The following is a 26115-nucleotide window of genomic DNA, read 5'->3' as shown; positions in this document are numbered from 1 at the left end:
TAACATGTTTGTCAAAATGCACATATGATGACTCATAATGAAGTAAGTGACACTCCAGTAAGAATGTATGACCTCTGACGGACAACACTTGATTAAAAACATTAGCTTGTGTTTATCTTCATCCACAATATGGAGAACTTGGGAAGCATTTGGTGTGTCTGGGTTGGGAAATTCTACAAAAACTGGTACTACAGGTCTCCTATCAACTTTGGTGTCACTTTAGGTCAGACAAAGTCTGTACCAATCATAGAAATGCTGAAGACAGCAGCTTCTTTTAAAGGAATACTCGTACATTAAGCAACAGAAATAGCAGATGTAAGCTGATGAGTAACTTTCTGCTCCACACACTGAACACCTATTTAAAAACTCGTTTGTGGTGCTCTATTTCTAAATATGATTCTGGAGTTAGAAATACATAAAGATGGTATTTCACATGTATTGATTGCATCTATCTGCTACAGATAACACTGCTCAACAACCAGTTCCCTTTATTACAAGGTTCACTTCTTTTTTTGGAATCAGATCAAAAATAAAGCAAGACATGCCACGTTCATTTACCACCGCTTTGTCTAAGGCAACTTAAAATTTCAGGACACAGGAAAAAAAACTAGTCAAGACCTCAAGAATATGTATCCCTCTTAAAAGACACAGGTGTAACACTGCATTTAATAACCCCTCCCCGAGCCACCGAAGGAACTTTTCACTCTCACTCACATGGCGTGTTGCAAGTTGCTTCTCAGCTTGACGTAGTTCATCGCTGCCCTCTCCTGTTGTTGTCGCGCGGCTTCTTCCTGTTGCCTTTGAGCCAACATCCACGTTACTTGCGTGCTTAAAAAGACCATTATTCTATTTTAAACATGTACTGGTTTTGTGTATGAACACTAACACAAAGCAGACCTACTCATCTACGTACTTGTAATCGAGGGGAGCTTGGTGGTGCTCAGGCTGCATAGGATAGACACCCATGTAATTCTCGTCGGGTCGCAATCTCTTGGGCTCCCTCATTATTGTGGAAGTCAGTTGAGGTGTCTGCATCATGACTGGTGTGTGCATCGACTGCTCCCTGTTCAGCCACATACTGTCACTACTGCTGCTTTCTTCAGCTGGAAGGAAATACAGTAAGAACACCAGTAAAGTTTTTCTCAAGCTACTCTAAAACTGAATGTTTAAACGCAAGTTACATGCAGGTACTTTCTGCTTACTGAGAACAGATTGCTTTACTTTTTACCACAAAGTTTCACATGTGCCTCAAAAGGCCTGGATTTATAATCACTGGCTGGAGTATTTAATGTACTTTTCTATTGTGTGACTTAACACAGTGTAGTGCCCGTATTTCCATTTGTGAATATTCCCTTATTTCAACTGTTATGTTATTCAGACTCTTCAAATGAACAGCTTTCCCACTAAGACACAGACATGCACAAAACTTAATCCTGTTTTAAGAAAAACACATTAGAGCATTCCAGTACACTCAAGCTAACAAATAGAGAACAACATGTATACTTTATATGAATATCTACTCTGGTAAATTTTAAAGATGAGAAAAGTTCTACCTTCAGGTACTTTCCGCTTGCCTGTTGCTGGCTTTGTCTTCTTATTTCTTACTGTAGATCCTCGACTACTAATACCACTAATCACTGACATAGTGTCATCATCCCCACCAGCTAGTAAAGAGTTTCTGTAGGACATGAGAGGAAGCCACACATCTTCTCTTCGTAGAGACATCTGAAAGGTCATGAACTTCTCCAAGTAAACATACCTTTAAAAGGAAAAAATAATTACAAATAGGCAAAATATCTGTAACAAGAGTTAACATGTCAAGATAGTTAACTACTAAAATTAACAACCCATGCTCCTCGTGTAGTTAACAAAAAGGCCTGGCAACAGCAAATCTACAATATTACTCTGTTCATCCATCATAAAATGAAAACAAGGACAAATACCATTTACCCTCTCTGATTATATTTGATTCCACTGAGGTGAATACAATAAATATTTATTCTGATGCATGCTTTTTGTGGTTATCATTGCAAATATCAAGAATATTTCAAATATACTTACACTGTTCTTTTGTCTTGTCTGAGAAGTTTAGAGGAGAACTCACTCAGGATATCAAGAAATGCCAAATTTAATGGTGGGTGGCTCTCACCTTGTGGATTAGGCTCCTTAAAAGCAAATTCTATGCCATCCCTAAGAAAAAGTTAAAAATCAAATCACAAAAAGCACAAACAAAAGAAAAAGTTCTAAACATTGTGAGGTATAAAACCTGAACCCCTCTCCTTCATGTTAAGAAAGCAATAATTTGTTGTTTCCATATTCTGTCAAAAAAAGTGAACAGTGAATCTGGACACACTCTTTCTGCCATGCCACTTCAACCTTGCATTGCAAGTTTTCTGCAGGAGACCAACATAACCACCACTGACAATGAAGTGGATTCATTCTTACTGTTGTGGGTAAGACATTAAAAATACTTTTGCATTATGGCATCAACACTGCTGTAATTTACAGGCTTAAACAACAATGCTGGAGAACACCAACACTATTTAACATTTGTGTTTTACTCAGAGACAAAACTGCGGTCATCTCTTAATTAATAAATGGGTTGTACCACCTCTAGGGCTGATGCATCTTGTACTAACAAACTCATTTTGAAAGACTGAAAGGATCATTTTCTGTTAGTGTATAAAAAATGGAAGTAATCCAGAGCACACAATTACTTGTGTAACATCGCAATAGCTTCTCGTGTTTTCAACTGATCCAATCCAAACGTTAAAGCAAAACGTCGAGCAAGTTCCTTTATGCCACTGAATGTTGGTGAAGATCTGTCAAAATTGTAACCATTTTCTTGAATCATTTCATTGAAAAGCTGTATGAAATGAGAAAGGAAATTCAAGTATTAAAAGATTATGCCAAACTCTGGACCAGTACAGACAGAGTTAAGCTGCAGTAAAAAACTACATTTTACAGCTTCCTTTAATTTCACAACACCAGGAGACAAAGATGGAAGTTTAGGACAAGTAAGTCAAGGCTAAGCTTGAAAAGTCTGCACTTCAGAGTTAACCATGGAAATGCACACTGCCCAAGCACACAGGTCTCCACACATGCAAGCTCATTTACTGAAGAGAGCATTAAATCACGTTTTAATATCAAGTATGGGTGAAGCCCCTACCAAACACTGATACTGAATTACTAACAATTCCTATTAGTTCTCAGGTTAAAAAACCAACCAACCAACCAAAAAAAGAACCCAACCCAAACACAAAACCAGAAAAAAACATGTCAAAGCAAAACAAAGCAAAACAAAAACCCCCACAATCCCCCACCATACAGGAAGGAAGTGTTTTCCCTTGGTTATCTGTTCATGAATAAGTAAACTATTAAATTATTTTTCAGACTTATGAAGGTGTCACAGAGTCATTATTTTGTATTTACTGGCCTCTCACATACACCTTTCGTAGCACAGTATTTGGTAAGCATAAGAAGACCTGTGCAGTCTTTCAAATAGTTGTAGAAAATGTGTTGCCACCTTCCATAAGAATTCCTTCATCAACACCTCACGCTAGTTATTAAATAGGATGTGATCTGAATTTCATGCATAAAAATATTGTAAATTCTTACCTGCTGCAAACTAAGAATAAGTGTCTTAGCACACTGGATTTTGTCTATCTGTCTTGTTTTACTCATGGTTTCCTTAATAATATCACCATAGTCGTTGTAATACTACGAAAAAACAAAAACCCCCGTTAGCTTTCAATATTAGCTGAAAACATTACAACTACTGAATTCTTCTGAAAATAAAATCTAGGATTTGCTGTTAAAAAACCTGAACACTTCTTTTCATTTTTGTTGTTCGTATTACTTTAGAGGCAGAATGACCTATTTATCTTCAAGGTCATGACACATTTGTTAATGACACGTGTTCACCCCTTCAGGGTACAAGATTAGAATCTAATCTTTTTAGTAACTCCTGTAACTCTGGTGGGGAGTTTTCCATTTTCTCTGTTGAAAGGAGGCACCTACAGACAGCATCACAGCTGAAATTTTTCCAGAGAAGACAGCTGCCCGTTCAGTTCTTTAAGTATTTCAGGTTTAATAAAGACCTAATTAGTTATTTAGAGATTCAAAATGTATGTAGGGCACTCAGACAGATAAGAGCAGGCTGCCCAATTTTTAATTTTTTAAGGTAATCACCAAGGAGCAAAGCTTGATCATGCTCACAGAATGAGAACTCAGACTACTGCACAGTTGTGAATCCCAGGAGCCAAAAAAGGGGGTTTTATATTTAAGAAAGATTGAAACAGATATAAAGGTAACATGGGGAGAGTGGGATTCAAAACTTGTTTCTCTTCTACAAAGTTTATACCTAAAGTATTTGATGAGGCTAGACATTAGAGTGGATCTTTGGGAGAAGATTCTCAAAAGGCCTGCTAAACTAATAACTGAATTAAAAATGTACCATCAATCAGGATAAGAAAAAAATCTATTAAAAACAACGTAAAAATAATTAGCAAGTTTCTTTCCTCCTCCCTACCACCCACACACTGGAACTGTGGAGCTTATCTCAATCATTTGTATCCCTCCATACAGAAAAAGAACTTTTAAAGGCCTACAACCCTGGAGTTTTGAATTCTTCGCATTTTGAATCAGTTATCTTGTAAGGTAAAAATTAAATAATAATTTAAAAATCCACAGCTACTTTATTCTAGCAGTCTTATGAGGGATCACCTCAGATTTACCTTCATATATTGCTTGAAAATGTCTGCAGCTGTGTTCATTTCCACCACAGTATATACAATGAGCTTACAGAAAGCTGCAAGGAGATTTCTTCTTTTGTGCAATGCTTCAATTTTGCTTGCTTCATCATCCTGTTGTCCATCTGGAAGAGTTCAGAACATGAAAACTGTCAGGTTTAAAGACTTCATATTTAAGCATTTATAGATAGAAGTGATATGGTTAGTGGTCAGGATTCAGAAAATCAGATCTCAATTCTGATGGCAGTGCACTTCATTGTCCACTGTCAAGTCTCTTCCCTTGATATCACTGTGACTATTAAACCAAACCTTTACTGTGATTATCCTACATGTTCCCAAACCAGAAAATGCTTTGATCAGCTGCTGACATTTAAAAGCCAAACCTACCCCTGCACCCACACACAACCCTCAGTGACAAAAAAAAAACCAAAACCCAGAAATGTACAGGCAAACACATTAATTAGAAGGTAAATAATGCAAAGGAAACATAAGTTTTGTACAAACCTGCACTATTATTATCATCATCCTGATCAATGAAGACATGATCTAAAATAAAACTGAGTAGTTCAGACTGCAACGAAGAATCAGGAGTGTAAACAAGTGGCTCCAGCATGTCACGTCCTCCTGTCATAATCTGATGACTGAAGATCATCAACACATCACAAAGAATTGTGAAAGCCTGTTTAAAAAAACATTAGTAAATAGTTGCTTGGAAAGTGGATTTTATTTAGAATAATGCTTTGGCACTTGACAAAATACTTAGAGCCCAGCAGTGTCCACAGGCCACTGAAGTTCTGAACAACTACAGAGGCCAACTGGAAGTCAAGAGGTGCACAGATTCTCATAGCAGGTTCCTGTGTCAAGACTGGGTCTCCAAATAAAAATACTGCACAGATGAAGCCAACTAAATATGAAAACATTGCAAGATTAAAACATGAAGAGCCTGAGACTCCAGAATTCTGCCTGATGGATACTACACTAGGTCACTAGGGACCTTTGTGGACACCAACCATAACACAGTCTCCTTTTCGCTTTTTTTTTTTTTAAAATCTGTATATCTGATGTCACACTTAAATATCTGTACTCCACCTTCCTGGAAAGTTCAAAAGTCTCAGTACCTGACATGGACTGACACTCTTTAAACTAACAGACCAAGGCAACTCTAATCTCTCAAGTACTTCCATGAACAGATCAGTTCTCTAACTCCTCAAAGTGAATGAATATTACTAATTTCCTGGTCACAAAAATACACGTGCTCCTCTGAAGTCCCTTCTCTACTCATGAGAGTAGAGAAGAAAAGTGGCACCAAGGCTTTTGTGCCCTATGTGACAGGTACCCTGTGTAACTGGGCAGTTCTAGTTTCTAGAGCATTCACCAGACAGAGTTACACAGCTTTTTGAAGAGATCTACTCACAGCCTCAGTAATTTTCGTTACTTGCACTTTCACACCCTACACCTTGTGACTATTATGCTAGATAGCTCTTTGACACAGAACATGCCTATTAAGTTTCAGGGATATTCTTGTTCTAGCAAGACTTTCAAAAGCTGCAATTGTGCGACTCAGTGGACCAGATTTTCAACTTCAACCAGGTTATTATTATCTTCAGAAGCAAAGAGGCTCCTGGCTTTCATTTGTTTAATTAAACCGTCTACCTAGAAGATAATTTGGTCCTTCCCCTATAGAGAGATATTGCCTTTTTTTTTTTACTTTTTTCATCTTAGCATTCTTAAGATTGTTAAAGGCATTTACTCAGAATTAACCCTGCTATCAGTAACCTGTTCTCTTCACTGGGACCTCAAACTCCTATGAGTGAACTGACCAAAGAACTATTTGACTGGAAGAGACTCAGCCCCTTAAAGTATTTAACCTTTTCCTTTGATCCTGTTATCCTCAGAACAAGTGTTTCCCAATGTGATGTCTCAATTCTTTTTGAAACAGGACAAAAAAAAAAAAAATACAGAACAACCCCCTTAGCTCTTCCAGTTTTGAGCCTATGAACCCCCAGTCAGCTCCCCAGCAGATGTGGGGTCATGAGCACACTCAGGTAAGCAAGAGATCTGAAATGGAACTCTCTCACTCGAACTTAGAAACCAGAAGGTTTTTACAGTGCACCTGCACAGGCATTATTTAAAGAAACAAAAAGCCCCTTGGAATAAAAGGTTTTGCTGCCTAAAGTTAACAGAAAGAATCAAGTTTAAATTGATCCTCAAATCCTACACACATTACCTGAGGAGGGCAAGCACACAAGTACAGTGTGTATTCACACTCCAAGGGCGTTCAGCCTGAACATGCAGGACACACCACAATCCCACATAGGCACCAAAAATATCAGCAACTGCTTTAAAAGTACGACATTAGAAGACTACCAGTATAAACAACAGTCACTAACCTGTTCCTTAACAGCAGTGTTTACATTGGTCAGGTAGTGTTGACAGATTTGACAGAACACTCTCATCTGCTTCTTCAGACGTAGAAGATCCTCCTTCAAAGAGAATGATTTCATGTAACAGTGTTGCTTTTTTGATTTTATAGTCACATTCAGACCTCCTATGTAGTGGTAACATTCAAGTCCAGTGCATTACTCAAAAATCACTATTACCAAAAAAAATTAGCAAGCAGCAATCTCCTCACTTTGATCATCCTGTCTGGTGCAAAATGAAATGGCAGTTGGGATGAAAATGATGAGTTATTTATTAAAAAAGTAGTAACAAAACCCCCTCAAAATCAAACCTAAAAAACCCAAACACCTGCCCCCACCCCAAAAACATTCCAGAGCATAAAGTCTTTTCTCTTTAAAATATCTGTATTTTCAACCTAGAGGATAGATTTTAGGCAGCTGTTTATAACTGAAAAAGACAAGGCTATGTGGTATTATTTTTCTTAGCTCACTGCTTGGGGATAAAGTAGAGTATCAGATGAGAGTTGGTGTTTTCTTCCCCCCTTTCATTGGAAAACAAAATGTAGCTTCATATATTGCAATAACTTCCCCAAAAGTACATTTCTGAGCAAATAAAGTATCAAACTGGTAGAAGTCCCACCCACATGTGTGACACAATTGGTGTTAATCACGTGAAGATTCTCGTTCTGGAGAACTGGGGAAGTGACAATACAAAACACCAACTGTGTCACCAGGATCAGCCCAGACAAAGATGAAATACCCCTGAAAGAAGTTTAAAAACTATCCCTGCAATCTAAACTGAAACAAGCCTCTTCCTTCCAGAAAGCAGGTACATCATATGATTTAATCTCAACAGGGATCACAAGAGCAACAGATGCTTCTTGACAGGAATTTTACTACACAAAACCTTTTGTCTCAGATTACCACACTGTTGTTAAGAGAATTACACAGGGGAATAGTTTCTTTCTTTCATACAGAATTATTTATTTACATTTTTATTAAAATTGAACTATTTATATACTTTTCAGATTAGCAGCCTGTATTAGGAAGCTAATTCCCATACTTAGTCAACCTGTTCACAACAGCACACAGTTAGCAATTAATATTGTCAGAGAACAAAAAACCCCAAACCAACCAACCAAAAAAACCCCAAATAAACCAATCAACCAAGCAAATCTTCAGGTACAGTACATTTCTGTCACTTCTGGTTCTCTGCCTAATTTTTGCTGTTATATTCCACTGGCAGAAGTCAATGAAACTTCTGTAGGTACCTGATATATTCAGCAGCAGTCAAGCAGTTAAATAAAACAAAACAGTTGTAGTTCAGAAGTTAAACCTAGTTAAAGCCATCGGGTTTGTGGTAAAGCTTTAATCACTATTACAAAAACCTCAAGACTGTTTACCCTGCAAAGAATAAGCTAACAAAGCCTCCAAATCTTTCACACATGTAAATGCTTTTTAGCAGTCCACGTCTCCACTTGTATCTGATATCTGGGGTTGGAAATGTGTAAAGCATTAAACACAGATGGCTAAAGGAGCCAGCCAGTGTTCAAGTTCACGTGCAGTTAACACACCTTCAGCCTGGAATTACTCACTGGACTAATGAAGTCTCAACATGATAGGGGAAAACCACCCTAAGCTGGCAGAGAAGTGTTCTCTGTTATAAAATCATTAGTTACAGAGCATGATTTTCCACTCCTGCATCTACCAGGAGCTCCAGCTACCACACCCTAAAATGAAAATAATTTTAAAAGAAAAAACCGTATACATCCTCACATGAAATGGATTATTCATTAATCATAAATTATTAATGCCATGAGTTCCCTTTGTTTTCTCCCTAGTAAACTGTGACAGTCACATACATTAATTACAAGTATGGCAATCAAAGTGTTTAAAAAACCTGAAGAATTTATTAATCTCCTCTCTGACATAAAGAAAGATGAGTTAACAGTAACTCTAATAACAAAGTGCAACTTCAGCATAAATTTCCAGTAAAAGAGCACTCTTCTTACAGTACTGTAGAGGGTTTCCAGAAAAAGTATGTTTGATTATAGCTTTTTATCAAATCTAAAGAAATCGTCAAAACATTTCAGCACTTACAAACTCCACTCTAAACCATCTAGCCTTTCAAAAAACTTTTTTTTCACGAGGCAGTGCACACAGCCTGATCACCCTCTTCAAGCAATGCTGCCCAGTGGATACAGGAAACCTTAATCCTTCGTCCACGATTTTTCAAGAAGTGAAATTAGAAAGATGACATTTGCAAGAGCTTTGCCCTTCAAGATTACTATACATAGAACCAGAACAGGCCCTCTCATCATTCCCTGAGAAAAGCTGAAATTTAACTTCATCTTCTCCTGTCTTTATTCAACAACATATTAAGTCTGATGAAGAGCAAAGTATAATTGCAACATACTGACCAATAAGAATACTATGATAGTGTGCAAATTCTTAAATCTTACTGACTGGTCACTGATAATTCAGTTTGTAAAGAAATTCAAACTCACTACTTGAGAGCAGTAAAACTGACTACACTGTGTTTTACATTTTGCATTCTGCCCTTCCTTAGCATTGTTATTATGCCTGATATCATATTTATTTACAATTACTTTAAAATTCTGTTAAATTAAACATAATGTTGACATTCAAATAATGTAAACATAACAATTGAGGGAAACACTAGGTTTGTAAGTCAAGCATTTAACTGCTAAACTATGAATTCTGACAAAATTATTAGAAAAGCAGAATTAAGCAGATATCACTATCAAGAAAATTCTTAGTCTCAAGACTCAACTTGATGACACTGCAGCTATGTACAAATATTTATTTACTAATACAACAGGAACAAGGCATACCTTTGTGGAACTGCTTTCAGTAACTTTTGCTAGCTGCCAAAGGATTACATAATGAGTACACTGCAGTGCATGAATAACAATCTGAAATCAAAAGGGGAAAATGCATTAGATGACAAAGGCCAAAAAAAAAAAAAAGACAGCAACAAAAGCTATTTGTTGTTGTGCCTGAAGAACACACTGAAATTACAGACCTGTTCTGGCATGTCTCCATTTTCAATGCCAGTTTTCAATAACTTGTAGTTGCAGCCAAACAAGTCCCATCTTGATAGGTCATGAGCACTGAAAGCATCAGAAATGAAGCAAAATGTAATTTAACCAAAACCATTTCTGCAATTCGAGGTTAACAGTTACTAAAAGCTTAACTGGTCTAAAAAAATAAATTAGTGGAATAAAGACGCCAACCATGAATCCCTCCCTCCCAACCACCACCAACACACAGAAAAAAAGAAAGCAAAAAATCCTCATGAAGTTGCATTGGAAAGAGAGATCAAATCCAAATCAAAACAATGAGCCACACCACCAACCCCAAGAGGTGTGTGCAGAACTCACTTGTGAAAAGCAGTGATTCTCTTCAGTGTTGACAAGACTTGATATGCATCATCTTCATCAGGTTCCTCCCCCTATTTAATAATCACACAGTGAGTTATCTCAAACACTCTAAGCAAACTGGGGAGTTTACTAACACCAAACCCACACACACAGACTGCAGGGTGTGAGGGGGTGGGGACCTCATTCTAAATTATTTATCAATGTCATATTTGCTTTCAGAAGAGTTAGAGAGATAAGGCATCAGGTCATGTCTAGAGATGGACTCAATGATCTTATAAGGTCTTTTCCAACCTAAACGGTTCTCTGATTCTATAAAACACTCAGCAGCAGAAGGAGAAACAGGGAAAGGGGGAGTGGGGAGGGAGAAGGGGTTAAAAAAGGAACATCTAGGATAGCAGAACACAGTGTATAATGTAGGTGATTCTTTTCTCTGAAGAATCCAGCAGAGGCCACTGTCAGACAAAAGACACTGGACTAGATGGGCCACAGGTCAGTACTTCAATCTTACTTTAATCACAGAAAAAGGTCTTTGAGAGAGGTAAGAGAAGTGGTTTGTTCTAATCTTCCCACAAGTTCTGACAAACTTGCATTTAGTAAAAGAAAAGGAGTAAAATGGAGGTGGTCCAAAAAGTATCTATTCATACATAGGATAAACTATCTGAGGTTAAGAAACTCCTTCTCAGTCGAGCAGAGATAATGCAAGTTTTACTGTTCTGTAGTTGCACAACCCTGTCAAAGAACTAAGGATTTCAACAGTTCCACCAGAGTATTTGCCATTTTCCTTCAAGTCAACTGACATCTCATTTCCTTGCTTTACTCTCATTCTTTCCTTTCCTCACAAAGGGAAACAAATGGATAACATTTCTTGTCTAGGGTTTCTAGAGTAGAGTCCCAGTTCAGGACAAAGAGCAAGAGAAAAAAGGAGCAGAGCCTGATAAACCACAGGCACCTAAGAAGAGTGGAGAATGAAGCTGTCAAAAAGACACTTCCTATGCTCCTTACCACCGATGAGGAGGAGAAACAAGTTTTGTCTGAATGTCACAGATCCCACATAGTGAAGTTAAATACTCCATCAGAAAATTCTCACTTTTCAGATCAGTACAGTGTGGGAACAGTTATTTTTAAGCTACCAACTGCATCTGCTTGCATTCAGGAAGGGAGGGGGAGTGTTTTCTAGAGATTTTGATATTTAACAACAGCAACATGCAATCACAGGCAAGACTAGCAACAGTAGTACATCTGAGGAGAATCCTAGTGGAATTACAATACTACAACTCTCAAAAACAAAAGCCTCAAAACCCAAGAGTAAAAAGTTCAAATTCCCAAGAGTAATTTGTCAAAAGGAGGTCAAAATTAAAGAGTACTGCCCTAATATACAAGAATAGCCTGTGTTCACAGAATCACAGCAACGATACTGTTGTGTTATTGCACTTAACAGTTTTGGAAGTCAGAGGGCAGCTCCCATCCCTAACCCACTGACTGGCAGAGGAAGGCAGAAAAACATACTGGAAATATTTACAAGGGCAGGAAAAGTTGATCTTGCACATTAAAATACCTCTTGCAGGAAGTCCTCAAGAAGTCGATTAAACTTGTCTGCCAACTCATCTATTAACTGACTTCTTGCAATGTCAACCCTGTTAAAGATGGTGAACTCTTCATTACAGAGAGCGTGGTATGTTTTTGAACAGGCTTCCAAAACATCTATATCTGTGTGCTTCTCCACAATATCCCGGATTTGTCGCAGTAAGGCATCCAAATGCTACAAGGAAGATGAGCCAGAGAGGAAAAATATGCAGTCATATATATATATATACACACACACATGCCTCTAAATAAACCTTAAGCAATTTTAAAAGGTAAATTCAATGTATTATTTTTGTAACTACGATACAGAACACAAAACACAGAAAGGCAGTGAAGCTTCTGAGAAATCCAAAGTCTGCTTATCAAAACTAAGTAGGAGCTTGTCAAAGACCCAAGATTCACAGCATTTTAAAAAGTCATTAAAAATTTGCAAGTGTCTGTATGGTTTTATCTAACACTTGAATTTCCACTGATAACTGAACAACACAGAAGAATTTACCTCCTACTCACACAAACATTTATACATGGCCTTAAAAGCTGGATAATTGAAGATTTATTTTTCCAGCATGCTAGTGCTGGCACTGGAGCCAACTTCAGTCGTTCTTATGGGCCTGCCCTCAGCCTGAGCTGCTCCCTACTGCTCCATCACTGCTGGCTATGCTGGCAATCACACAGGTTATCACTTACTGACTCTAATGATTTCCAGCTACCTGCTTCACAATGCAACAGCACATGCGAGGAGGAGAAAAGAGAGATGAGAACAGCTTTGCCAACTTCAGTTTGGGATATGGCACCTTTCCCCTTTCTCATGCCATGAAGATGGTGGTTTACTAGTTTCAGTGATCAGAAAAGAAAAAACTTACTGAGCTGTTTCTATAAACTTTTATCTGCCAGGTAGATATATCTCAAACATGACCATAACCCAACAATAAATGTTCTCAAAGAAGGTTCATCTGACTGGTAAGATTTTCTGTTAAAACCTGCCAGACAGGCCTTAGAAAACTCCAGCTTTCAGTATCTCTAAGAACAGCAGCCAGTCACAGCTCTGAAGGCCAAGTCTGATTCTCAATAAGGGTTACAATAAATAAAGTCTCATTTACACAAAAAACCACATCTAGAATGGTGACAGAAATTCCAGTGACTAAGTCCAAATTGTGGCATTTTTCCTTTTGTGGTACCTTACCTTTTCTAATCGTCCTGTTGTATAAATTTCCAAATCAAAGTACTGTGGCAACTGCAGTAAGTTGGTGACTTTTTCTGCATCTACAGAATACTGTAAAATTGGCAAGGAAATGAGTTTAGATAAAACGGTTTTGGACAACATAATTCATTACAGAACAAGCAAATGTTAATAAAGAATAGTAACAAAAAAAAAATACTTATAGCAAGCTATGCCATTAATTACAGAAACTATACTTGTAAACATTTCAGCAACAGTCCATCAGCAAGAAATGGAATTAAACCTACCTTTGCTAGCAACTGAGGAAGTGCCACTGCAAAAAGTTCAGTAATTTTTGTCCTGTCATCCAGCTGGGTTTTCTTTTCCTTTGCTGTCAGCACCTGAAATATTGGTATTGTGAGGATTTTACAGCTAGAAGTTCTGGAGTAAAGTTTCATTATTAATAATGAAATGATGATTAGGTACACAAACCTCTAATATCACTGTAAAATATCAATGAAAAGCAAAAGAGGGGGGTAATGCAATTTCAAAAAAAAAATCAGCATTCAAAAACACAATTCAGAGTTAGACCTCATATGCTATTAAGATTATCGTGAAAACAAAAGTGATAATCTAGAACAAAAGCTTTACCTTCCCTGCAACAAAATACCATGATTGGAATGACAATGAAAGAACAGCAAACTCTTCTTTTTAAGGGTATTTACTCAATTCATATGCCAGTCTAATCTTTGTACAAGTTTTCAATTTGTACCTAAATGGGTTTCTTATGAAAAAAACCAGCAGTCTTGAGAGCAGTTCTCTTTCCTGTTCAATGCCTCAGTAAGAGAGCTGCCTAAACTCTGTATAGTCATAGAAAAGCCAGCTGGTGGACTGTCCTCGTTCCAAGAGACTACAGAGTGTATTTTACTTTCCCTCATTTTGCTCTTGCACACTGAAAATAGTTTTTAACTTTTCCCCAGCATTGATTTTTGTCTTCCTTTCCAAGCAATACCGCTTTCAAAATCAATTTTATATTACCTTTAATAGGACAAACAAATGCAGCAGTTCAAACAGCATTAAGCAAATGCCAAAGTCCAGAAGAAGTGACCCAGCCAGGGCAGTCGGACACTGGAGGCTGGGGAGACCAAAGCTGAACTTCCAAACTCAGTCCCTTCAGCAGCAACAGCCTACAATCTTTTCCTTCTTCCCACCATGTCCCCACAGAGCCATTCCCACATCTCTAGATGAGAAGCTTTTTTGCTTCCTACCCTTTTTCCTGTTCCTCTTCCCACCGGAGGATGACACTCAGCCGCTTGCCGAATGGTACAAAGCATTATTTCGATCAGTGCACTTTCCTGTCTATCCGTTAAAGCTGGAATTTAAGAAACAGATGTTAACACACAGCTTGATTTTTCATCTTCTACAAAGATCAAAATACGTTTGGTTTTTTTTTTAAAGGAAGACAGACAGACATTTAGGCCAACAGCTCATTTCCAGAGGTGGGGATGGCAGAGGGGATAGACAAAGCAAGCACCTTATAAAACAATAGTAGAAAGTATTTAAAATGCAGGGAATATCCCTGAATGAGTCACGGGACAGGATGAAACAGCTACCAGGTTTTATAACCATTTTAGTTCCTTTTCAATTTTCAGAGGTCCATTTACCGGGACCTATGAATTACAAAATTATGCCAGGGGTTTTGTTTGGGTTTACTGTCATTAAAGACATTACAGTATTTTTCTATATGGTAGATGTAATACTCAATAAATGAACCAGTTTCACAAGCAACTTAAGTTTCTCTGATGCCAAAAGTGCAGCCTGAACTTATGGAACAAGAAGGTAATGGGACTCTACATGCTTATTCCTTCTCTTTTCTTCCCACCATTATTTGTCTGTCTCACTCCCATATCAGAAGTGATCTCCTTCTACTCTTCCTTACATTTTACAATTAGTTTTAGTGATTGATTTGTCAGTCATGGAAACACAGAGAATATATGGGGACTCAAATGTGAACATCTTATTTCTTTACATATCAAGACCAACAGAAACTGCACAGCAACATCAACAAAGACCTAGAAAAATCACTTACGTTCTTCTCCATTGAGAGGCTCCTCCAGCAGAAGACTGTTCATACATTCCCAGTCCTTCAAGAGGTCTGTTGCACAGTCCCACATGCTGTCCACAAGATAAGCAGCATGTTCATGCAGCTAAAATGAGAAGAGATGAAGTATCTGATCAGCAATGAAGGTCATTACAGAGCTATAATACAGGAGATTTCTCGCACTTGGCTCCTGCCCGTGGCAAAAACACAAAGCAAGTTTTGTGAGGTCTCTGGTTAAACAGAAGACTCTTCCCCAATTAACTTTAAAAGATGAATCCAGACCAACTGCTACAAAGAGCAGTGCTACAGTATCTGTCAGAACTTGTGAGATAGGTGGGTAAGGATTGTGGTTGTGGGGTTTTTGTTCTGTTTCATCACCACCCCCCTTTTAAATCTCCTAAATCACAATTTTTTTACATCTATACATCAGCATGTAGAATGACAGAATATCTGTCAGAGTAGAACTCAAAACCTGTCTCAACACTGTACTGACAGATCCTTCAAATAAAAACAACCACGCAAAACAGTCTTTCAACCCCCAGTTGCTCAAATAACAAGAAAACCAGGACAGATTCATGGTTATTAATCAATGAGTGGGGAAGAGAAAAACAAGAAAATGAAATTTAAAAAAATTAGAATGAACCACAACAACCACACACACCACAAAAACCAAGATATCCCTGGAACCCAACTTACTTCACTTTCCAAAAAGAAAAACACTAATGTCTTCACAAGATTAGCATTTGGACTTTGTCTTCCTCTCCTTTTAAGTATTCCATCATCTTCAGCATCTCTGCGGCTGAAAAGCCTAAAAGAAAAATTATGTCTTGACAAGTTTCTTCTCCATTGCCTTTGCCACAGTCAATTCACATCAACATACTGTTTTTTACACACTTAATACCTTGTTGCTCAGCTCAACATTCTATTTTGAAAGGAAGTCATTTGGGACAAGTATCATTTGAACAATTTCATACATGCTGAGTGGATATTTCACTGACTGTTTCCAGCAGAATGTATAATTGTAACAAAATGCTTTACAAACATCAGTGATAATTGCAGGTGCTTGAGGTCCTATGATCCTCTTTAGCAAACTATGTTTTCTGAATCTCCCCACATGAGACTTTAAAGCAGCAAAGAAATACTGGAAGAAGGTCTGAAAAGTATTAGATGAAAAGTCTGTTTTGTTCTCCTACACACCTGAAATATGTTGGATTTTCTTTTTTTTTTTTAAACAGGAAAATATTTTCTGAAATAGTCATATGAGCCAATGGAAAGAGGGAGGAACCAAAATGGGATAACACTCCTTATGATGCAAGCCCAAGTTTAGGCACCAAACCACATGAGCATTTTAAGATGCTTCACAGGAAGAACGGGAAAGGAAAAGACAGGAATATTTTAATTACATTCCCTGAAGGTACAAGCTTTTCAAGTGCAGCCTTCAAAACTGCTCTCTATTTCCCATTCAGAAAAACTACAACAGTTCAGAAACTACAGTAATGTTACATTCTCTCTTCTCTCTTAAGGCCACTTCATGATTCAGTTTTTTCCTTTTCTTAATTAAAACTAAAGAGAATCATAGTGTTAAATGCACACATGAAATTCTCCAGGAAGAAGAAGTTAACTATAATTTCTCCATCTTACTTTTTGTAAAGAAATTCCCCTGCAGCAACTGCCACTGGCCGGTGAGCTGAATAAACCAGGTGGTAGACATTTTCACAGTCTTCTGCAGTCAGAACTTCTTCACTACTCCTGGGGTAGGGATGGCAAGAAGGAAAGAAGAAAAAGAGGCTGAGTTAACAGATTATAAACGCTAATGAGGAAGATGAAAATGAAGGAGAATCGAAATGTTTTCCTTCAATTTGTCACGCTACAACCCCAAAGTCTTAGTTCCAAAGTCTTCCTGAACGAAATATACTGATCAAGAATAAGCTTTTGCTGGAAGGTCATGCTCAAAAGTTCAACTTCTGTGTAATGTTCTTCATCTCAAACATTCCATGATAGCTTCAAACTAGAGAGGCTGAATCCTAAATTCCGTACACCTACCTAACTGTGGCAGATAACTAACAGCACTGTTCTAGTCAGATTGTTATTACTTTTGAAATTCCCATTTGTCTGAGTGTAAGATGCATAGATATTTCTATAGGCTTCAAATTATCTGAAGTGTCATGCTGCTGGCCTCACCCACAGAGAGTAGAAACATTTTTTTGAGTTTCAATATCTGTTACAAGTCAGATAAGAAAATATACATGTACTTACTGTAAAACAAGAGTGAGTAATTTTATTGCTTGGACTGCAACATCATATTCTTTGTCAAGAGTCATAGACACAATTCTATCCTAAGAACACAAAAGAAAATATTTTTTCAAGAGGAAAGAAGTGTAATCCAACTTTAAAATTAATAACACTGTACCTAAGAATAAGAAGTTACACTAACCTTGAACCGACTGGTGAAGAGTTCCAATTTGGAATTAAGCTCTTTATTATAGTAAAGCCCTTGCAAAGCAGTTAGGCATTTGAGTCTTACTTCCCCTTGCTAAAATAAAAAAGAAAGAACTGAATTAAAAGTCAACTATAGGATACAGATGTGAACTTCACATCATACAAGATAAGTTTCTTTTACAGTCTGAAGTAATTCAAATATTAAATGCTGTCCAGACATACTACCAATGATCACGTTAATGACATACAAATATATCCTTGTTTGTAACAAGCTAATGAAGGGAAAAAAAGCCAAACAAACCCCCAGTATCTGCAGTGAGCATCTCTGTAAGCCAAAATACACTTCCTGGCTCTGCTCCTTTCCCCAGTGCAGTTTACCTTATCATGCATAGTCCACCCCACATATTTTAAGTAGCTGTCATTGAGAAAGGCGTCACTGTACATCTTCATCCATATTCCAATCTCTTCAATGCAGATGGCTCTGATTTCAGCAATTGCATCTCTGTGGAGAGAAGTGGGGCAGGAAGTTCAAATAGATGAATAATTAGAAATAACCTGCCACCAGCTTCCAAAATAAATGAATGAAGATACAAATTACTTACTACAAGAAACTTACCGGTATCTATGCACAAAAACACCTTTGAATATTGCATTCATCATGTTTTCTATTTCATCCTGATTTTCTTGAAGCTGTAAGAAGGTACAGAGTACATAAACAGTGAGGGGCACTTTTACAGTCAGATCACATGGTGCTGATGCTACACAAACTAAATTAATGTTCACAGCTATGACCAACAAATCCTTTCCTGAAATAGTCACAAATCTGTTTCACAGTACAATATGCTATTATTTAAGGAACTGTAACTAAAGTTTGTGTGCTCTGATAGATAAGTGTATGTATTATTCATATTAGGACTGGTTCTGTACACACATCTAGCACAACTGAATGGGTGTTTAAGGGATCAGTCTCAAACTGCCAAGATCTTTGCAAGACAAACAGAAAACAAAGTGAAGTTTGGCTGAACTGTCAAGAAAACAAAAACCTTAACAGGTAACAGCACAAACACTGAAGAGCAAAGGTCAGATGTTTCCTTTGATCAGAAGATTATTTCTAATGTCTAAAAAAACAAAAAAACCCAACCAAAAAAACACCAACCACAAACCAAAAAAACCAATCCAAAACTACCCTGCCAAGAAGCCCCTACACAAAACAAACCACCAATTCCCCCCCCTCCAAAAATACTGAAACCTGAATGAATTAGGGCTTTCAACAAGACAGCCCTGTCAGCAGTGAATCAGCAAGTCTCTTTTACACAATAGAAAGAAAATAGAAGTAGGCTGCATTTTCAGTTTTGATAGTGCTTTCTGCAGATGAAAAAGCCTTATCTAAAGCCTTTAAACACACTTTCTGCTGAGATCGATGTTGACATTATAAAAGCAGTACTTTGCTCCAAGATCCCAGAGATCTTCTCTAGAAGCCAAAAACCAGTCAATGTATGGTAAATTTTGTTACGTATTCGAGTTTAGTTTAGGAAACTAGTCCAGAAATACAATAAAAAATTAGCTTTTACTAATTGCCATCTCTCCTACTAACTTTCCCATGAAGCTATTTTAAAGAGTCTACACTTATCTCAGAAAACCAGACAGCAATAAGCACCTTCCAAAGTTTTTAAACAGTAAACATGAACAACTTGAAGAATTAAACAGAGACTAATAACTACCAAAACACGTTACAGACCGAGATTAATTACGAGTTGTCAGCTATGAGCACTCATCACGTGCACACCAGCTGGAGCTGCACTAACCTCCTTTCTTTTCTGGAGTAAGAGTTCCAGCCTATCATTAGCTCGTTTCCCAATTATTTTATTTCGTTCTGCTTCATACTGCCGCTGTGTGTTGTCCATGTTAATACTAAGATTTAATGCCACATTCACTAAAGCAGTCATCAGCTTCATGGCTACAAAAAAAAAAAAAAAGGGGGGGAAAGGAATTAGGATTATTTAAAAGGTTCTGATCGAAGAAAATTTATAAACAAGAATCTTGATGCCTCCTCCTGCCAAGCCTTTCCGTATTCATGAAAATATATTCACTGTAAATTTCTTGATACAAAAACTTTGGCAGTGTTTTACCCACTATTGCATAATTACTGATCATCACAATAGATAAATAGTTATTCTGTTCTTTTCTGTCAATTTTATAATGTTGTAAGTATTATTGTTGATTGGGAGATAGGATATGCTTCCTCCCCATAATGAAGGTAAAATGTAGAATTTGCAAACAGCCCAGGAAATATTAAAAGGATTCCATTATCGAAGTCTGTGAGACTGACACCGTTCAACCCTAAATATACAACAAGTTTCCTTCTTCAAAAGGAAATGTCTCAGACAACCAACACCACCATATCACCCCAGTCTTTTCTCCTCAATTGAATTTTAACAAGGGGCAGGTTTTTAAAGATTCCTTTATTAGCAGAGAAAGCACATTAGCCAGAGATCTGACCAAAATACGAAACACACTTGCATGGGCTTTTTGCTGTGTTTTTATTTCTAAATCAACCCTTTTTTAAAAGGGTGCAGACAAATATCCTTCTCCCAGAGATGAGGAGGAGGTCAACAGTGTACTTGCTTTTCTCGTGAACTTCTGTAACAAGGTATGAGAGGGCTTGCACTGGCAGAGCACACACAGAACATTCTTGTATCACCAGCATAAACTGATGAGCAAGACTTAAAGACACGCACTTACACTGAAATATCATCTCACACTGTGATCTCCCAGGAAATCAAGATTAAAGAACAAGTCTGAGCTCATCAGAGAACCCAAAATTACCACAAATAACAGTAAATATGGATACAGGGATTTTGTTGGTTCTCTATTCCATATAAAACTCGACCTTCAAGAATGCAAACTGTAAATTCAGATCAAACACACAAGTAATTACACAAAATCAACAGAATTGACTACTGATGTGAACAAATGCAAACAGAACTGCTGAAAACAATATTTTGTGTGACAGAAATTAACATGCAACAGGGCAACTTCTGCAGCTTTTATTCAGGTACAACTCAAAAAAAAAAACCCAAAAGGGTAAAAACTTGCTTTTTAAGACTTAAAATTTGTATTAATGATGTTACAGTAGTCAGAATAGATGATACAGCAGAATCTGTAAATTTGTTCCTCTCTCCATGAGAAACTCCCAGGCTAGTGGGAGTCTCACAGCAGGTACAGTGTGCTAATGTAAATTCAAAAGTTGTCAATGATACAGAACAGCTGACAGGACAGTCAGGACTGAAGCCAGCCATAAACCAACAGGTCTAGGGAAGGTAACAGGAATTATTTCCAGTGTGGCAAAAACTCAGTTTCACAGACAGCCTAAATTCACCTTGTTCAAACTAAAATTGCTACAATAACCTCACCTAAGCTGAGGCTACCAAATGCCACTCACAACCCCTCTTCAGGAATCAATGCAGGTTTAGGACTTCCTTATCCAAGCTGCCTCTCTTTTGTCCATATAAAGACATACTTCTTTAAAACACTCTATACTTAATTCATAAAGGATTTCTTCATAATTTAACAGATTAAAAAAAAATTCACATGGAAAGGTCGATTACTTAAAACCATACAGATATTTAGTAACTGTGGCACTGATGAAACACGCTTTAAAATTGTTTCTAATGCAAAGACTAGAAATGCTACTTTACATTGTACCATGGCCTCAATGTGTAGTAAAAACTGCATCCAACAACTTTAGACTCAATGCAGAGCATAAACAGGCTCAACTGGCATTTGAGGTTAAAGATCCCTACACCCTTATTTATGACCAGAGACAAACTCGTAGAATCCATGGAAAGTCTCCTTCTATTTACTTTTTCTACCAGACTTAAAGGTAATAAAAATTAAGTACCAGACAGCTGGTGAAGAATGCTTTAAAATAATGCTGTGCTTGTCAGTAACAAAAAACCCAATAAAGATAAAAAGCTGTCCCAGAACAAGCTGCATTAGATGAAAACTGTATCACACAACAAAACTGAGTTGAATGTCGAGTATCAAGAAGTTTAACCTGAAGAATTCTTGCCTGTGCAGCACAAACATAAGATGTAAGCAACACACAAAGAAATCCAATTCACTGACCTGCCAGTGTGCTCGTGTGCCGAAATGCTCTGACTTGGGAGTCTGAGAGCCCCGTGAGCAGTGAAATGACAGTATCCATCATATACTCATCATATATGATGCTGTACTGACACTGTCGGACGAGTACTCCAATGAACTCACAAAAACTGGACTTGAACTTCTTCCACTGGGGACCAGCCATAGTCAGTGGATAATCTCCACTATCCTATTAGAAAACAGAAAAGGAAACTCTTTGCAAAAGTCTTAAAAATGATTTCATGAAATAAAGATTAAAAAGAGACGGGTACAACTTTAAAGGCAAAACCTCCAAGGTGCTAAAAACGATACATCAGAAGGATCTGATTCCATAAATATGCATCCAACTTTGCAGCTCAGGCTTGCTGTAGCACAAAGACAACATTTTAACTACTAATTTCTCTTTCTTGTTCTGACTCCCAGAAAAGAAGAGAAAAAAATAAAAATCACACATCTTACAAATCTGCTTCAGGTTCCACCAGAACCAGCACACGAACAGAGCAGTGGCTGGCTTAGGAAAAGTCAATTGAGGGCCATAACAAAGTTTCGAGGGAGATATTTACATATCAGACTGAAACTTCCTGATGTCACAAGATGACCAACTACAACACCTTGAATATAACTAATGTGTGTTCCTTTCCTGATTTGGGAGCCTTTACAAATCGTGGTAAAATGACAAGGAGAGAAAAAAATTCATTTCTGTCAGTGCTTCTGTGAAGAGTTTCTTTAAGAGGTTGAACAACAATACAGGTTAAAAATGACAAAAGTACCCATGAAAAGGGATTAGAAATCAGAGTTGTTCATTAGAATTCTGTTACAAGAAAAAGTGAGCATGACAGTGATAAAAAAACCCATGAGCAAACAGTCCCAGCTGTGGCTTTAAAAATTTCATACAATATTGCCTTAGAGTAATCAAATCTATTTATGCACTGAGATATTTCTAAGGAACACTAAAATCCTTTTTTAAAAAAGGGCATTACATTTTCCCCTCAGTTAAGGAATTTTTTTTAATGTGGGGGAGGAGGGATTATTTCTGTACTGGACAAATTTGGGGAGGAGGTTTTCAAGTTACCTTTATGTTCTTTGGTACATGAGGTGAAAGGAATATCACTCAAACCCACCAAAAAAACTCAACCAAAAGGAAAACCACCACCAAAAAAACCCCAGCATATCCCATTTACCCCAACACTCAACGCACAGAAAGTGACAATTAAAAGAAAAAACAGTTATAATCCCCATGAAAGGAAGTATTAGTCTTTAACTGGAGAATAATCAAATTTAAAACCCCACAATTTATAGATTAATGAATGCATAGAAATAAATTTAGCAACCATTATAAGAGGGAATTTAAGGCCTTACACACACAGCAGGAATGGGGAGTCATCCCACACAGACCCACAGTAGTAGGAGTTCCCACTACTTAAAAACTCAGTCGATATTGATTTCTCAAACCATTCATAAAACAAGTTACATGCAGAGTTTTACTTCCTAGTCTTACAAGTTCAGTGAAATAAGGTAGTTTAATATTTTCACTCATAAAAGTCCTGTTATTTTTGTAGATGAACTTATCCTTGAAACAAACCTCTTAACAACGGGATGCAGTAACATTAGGACATGTAAAAATAAAGTATCAATAATTCAATATCAAATATTAATATCAATAATTCATTAATATCAATAATCAACAGTTCATTAAATTACCTCATCAAATTCTTCGGTCATTTTTCGGATTATTTCAGAATTCTGCATATGTCGGAACATCTCTGCTGTAACAACTCCTACAACGTAGATATTTGACTGTTAGCACTTTTAGTATCAAAATGGGTAGATGGCAGATGACATAACTCCTGCTACAACATAGAAATGATCCATTTTCAGCTAACCTACAGTTTACACATGTATTTTTAAAATAATTTCCACATTTCTTTCTTTTAGCATCCATGTGTAACAGGCACTTGACACCATACATATACATATATATATGGGGTTTTATTATTATGTTTAGGAAGTGTGTTTATGTGCATGTACACACACATCTAGAATTTACTTATTCACTCACATTCAGAAGTCAAAGACACTTGTGCCAGACCTCTTTATCAACAAGAGATTACACCATCTGAAGTGACCTTTCAGGACTCAAGATTCTGGATGGTGTAAGACAATTCTGAAGGGTTGTATGGCTACTTATTATCTTCTGCACTCCAATAAACAGAGTGATTTCATGCAATTTCCATTTGTCTTGGGCTCAAACTGTTAGGGTGTAAACAGTGATATAAAAACCAAATAGATCTCCCGAAGTTTACTGCAAAATTCATGACAAGGATCACCCCAGAAAGCACTAAAAGATTCTGCAGCTTTATCTTGTACCAATAATCAAAAGGTCACTGCTCCTGAAAGCAGGGATAACCTCTGAGGAATGCTGCTGGCTTTCTGCACATTTACGCATGTTCAAAGTTTATCAGGACAGGGAAACGCTTGAGCAGAACAAATTACAGCCAGTCCTACTCTATCAAGCTCAGTGACACTGCAGGATAAGTTACCTCCTCTTCAAAAAGAGGGGAGAGAGGAAAAACAATGAAGGATGTGGAAATGAGGAAAGAAAATCAAAATACAGAAGAAGATGAAATATGGAAATAGCAGCTTACTGTAGACAGGTCACCATGAAGTTGTCCATTGTATCTTTTACATCAAGCACGTCTACAAAAGCTATGAGGCAATCTTAAAACACTCACTGATAAGAACAGATAAACCCAATCTAGAATGCCAAGACTGAACAAGCTAAACTATCAGTGCTAAGAGAGATGGTTTCTGAAATAATAGCAGGAACAGAGGAAGATGAAGTTGGTGTTAAGTACCAGTATTGCACTCTATCTGCTGTAAATACAAAAGGCTTAATCTACATTTTAAACTATAATATCTCTAAAACTCCTGCTCACAAGAATCTGATAATGTAAACTAGCTGGAGCATTTCTACAGCATCTGCAGTATAAAAGCAAAATATTATTATACTATAATATTATTTAAAAGGATGAGGACACATTTCAGTATCTTACCTTTGCAGCCTGAACACTGAATAAAGAAGTTAATGAGATCAAGAAGTGCTATATCTCTGTCATGTTTGTACGACTCTATCCAGTCATCCACTACAGACTGAAAGGAAACAAATAAAAAAGGCACTGTTCAGTTTTCATAAGTTGAAGACAGCGTTATTTAACTGCTTTCCATGAGTGATTCTTCTTCATTCCTTCAGTAACTTGAAGTCTGTGTCTCTTTGGATTACAGAACTAAATGTCTGAATAATCCTCTACTGCCATAATATCAGCCCTCAAAATAAAGAACTCATTCTATAAACATACATATACAAGTACAAAACTGACACCTTAGCATAAAGCACAGGAATGCCACATCCTCCTACTGTAACTTTTTTGGAGGAAGAATGCAAAAATAGTTGGTATATTTTACAGAATCAGGTATTTTATTTACAATCACCCCACCTCACCAAGCTAATGACACTTCTCTAAAGCTACTCTTTGGATGTTCAGTTCCAACAGCTCCAGTTCCCTGCATTTCAAAAAGTATTCCTTTGATGAAATGTGCTCCATACACATTTGCCAAACCAGGATGGACAGCACTGCCCTACACTGCATGGACAGTAATTACTCTGTAGTCACTAAAGAGGAACAAGAGTATTTTATTAACAAACCTTAATGTGAAGGAAATCAATAGGAAACCCATGATAATGGTTTGGAGAACACACAATTTACACACAACCACATTGCAACCATCCATGTGTATGGTGCAAACTGCCTACTGCTGAGGCCATAAAAACACAAAATCACACAATTCTATTAACACACTGTTGTTCCCAGCTCCAGTGCAGAGGCCTCCACACCTGCAGAGCAGCCCAGCTCTCTGCATGGGTACCACAGAAGCTACAAACTCCACATTTCCAGCCCCAAAGACAGACTTTCTTGCAGGCTGCCCAAGAGTCACATGAGTGAGTCAGCAGGAAGGTTTCATGGCTGACAGGCTCACACTTTAACCCTCTCTCCACTGGAAGACTCACAGTCAAGTAAACACTTTAGAGAGTTAACTGAATTTTTTAAAAGAAAAAGTGCTGCATTTCTTACTAGTC

The 26115-nt window shown here is 37.4% G+C and overlaps 1 protein-coding gene across 4 annotated transcripts in view; it reads right to left on the bottom strand.

Annotated features, from left to right (window-relative positions):
* The window catches only part of STAG2 (stromal antigen 2), a 69906-nt gene that overhangs the window by 5565 nt on the left and 38226 nt on the right, over nucleotides 1-26115 (bottom strand). For 3 of the 4 annotated variants that reach the window (XM_050310280.1, XM_050310282.1, XM_050310281.1), the window contains exons 5-31: nucleotides 25034-25130; nucleotides 23682-23758; nucleotides 21966-22170; nucleotides 19643-19794; nucleotides 18454-18527; nucleotides 18216-18339; nucleotides 17833-17931; nucleotides 17655-17734; nucleotides 17040-17147; nucleotides 16095-16206; nucleotides 15387-15504; nucleotides 14566-14669; nucleotides 13606-13698; nucleotides 13322-13411; nucleotides 12110-12313; nucleotides 10555-10625; nucleotides 10197-10284; nucleotides 10006-10086; nucleotides 7142-7234; nucleotides 5256-5430; nucleotides 4737-4876; nucleotides 3619-3720; nucleotides 2718-2866; nucleotides 2062-2190; nucleotides 1554-1759; nucleotides 914-1103; nucleotides 715-828 (exon numbers count right to left, since the gene is read on the bottom strand). In XM_050310280.1, coding sequence (XP_050166237.1) covers nucleotides 715-828; nucleotides 914-1103; nucleotides 1554-1759; nucleotides 2062-2190; nucleotides 2718-2866; nucleotides 3619-3720; nucleotides 4737-4876; nucleotides 5256-5430; nucleotides 7142-7234; nucleotides 10006-10086; nucleotides 10197-10284; nucleotides 10555-10625; nucleotides 12110-12313; nucleotides 13322-13411; nucleotides 13606-13698; nucleotides 14566-14669; nucleotides 15387-15504; nucleotides 16095-16206; nucleotides 17040-17147; nucleotides 17655-17734; nucleotides 17833-17931; nucleotides 18216-18339; nucleotides 18454-18527; nucleotides 19643-19794; nucleotides 21966-22170; nucleotides 23682-23758; nucleotides 25034-25130 — 3275 coding nt within the window. The remainder of the gene's footprint in view (nucleotides 1-714; nucleotides 829-913; nucleotides 1104-1553; nucleotides 1760-2061; nucleotides 2191-2717; nucleotides 2867-3618; nucleotides 3721-4736; nucleotides 4877-5255; nucleotides 5431-7141; nucleotides 7235-10005; nucleotides 10087-10196; nucleotides 10285-10554; nucleotides 10626-12109; nucleotides 12314-13321; nucleotides 13412-13605; nucleotides 13699-14565; nucleotides 14670-15386; nucleotides 15505-16094; nucleotides 16207-17039; nucleotides 17148-17654; nucleotides 17735-17832; nucleotides 17932-18215; nucleotides 18340-18453; nucleotides 18528-19642; nucleotides 19795-21965; nucleotides 22171-23681; nucleotides 23759-25033; nucleotides 25131-26115) is intronic. The other variant, XM_050310283.1, reaches the window with a different exon arrangement.

This window comes from Myiozetetes cayanensis, unplaced genomic scaffold (assembly GCF_022539395.1).
Source record: "Myiozetetes cayanensis isolate MyiCay16 unplaced genomic scaffold, myiCay2020 scf15, whole genome shotgun sequence".
NCBI classification, from domain to species: domain Eukaryota; kingdom Metazoa; phylum Chordata; class Aves; order Passeriformes; family Tyrannidae; genus Myiozetetes; species Myiozetetes cayanensis.
This window is presented reverse-complemented; position numbering and strand designations above follow the sequence as displayed.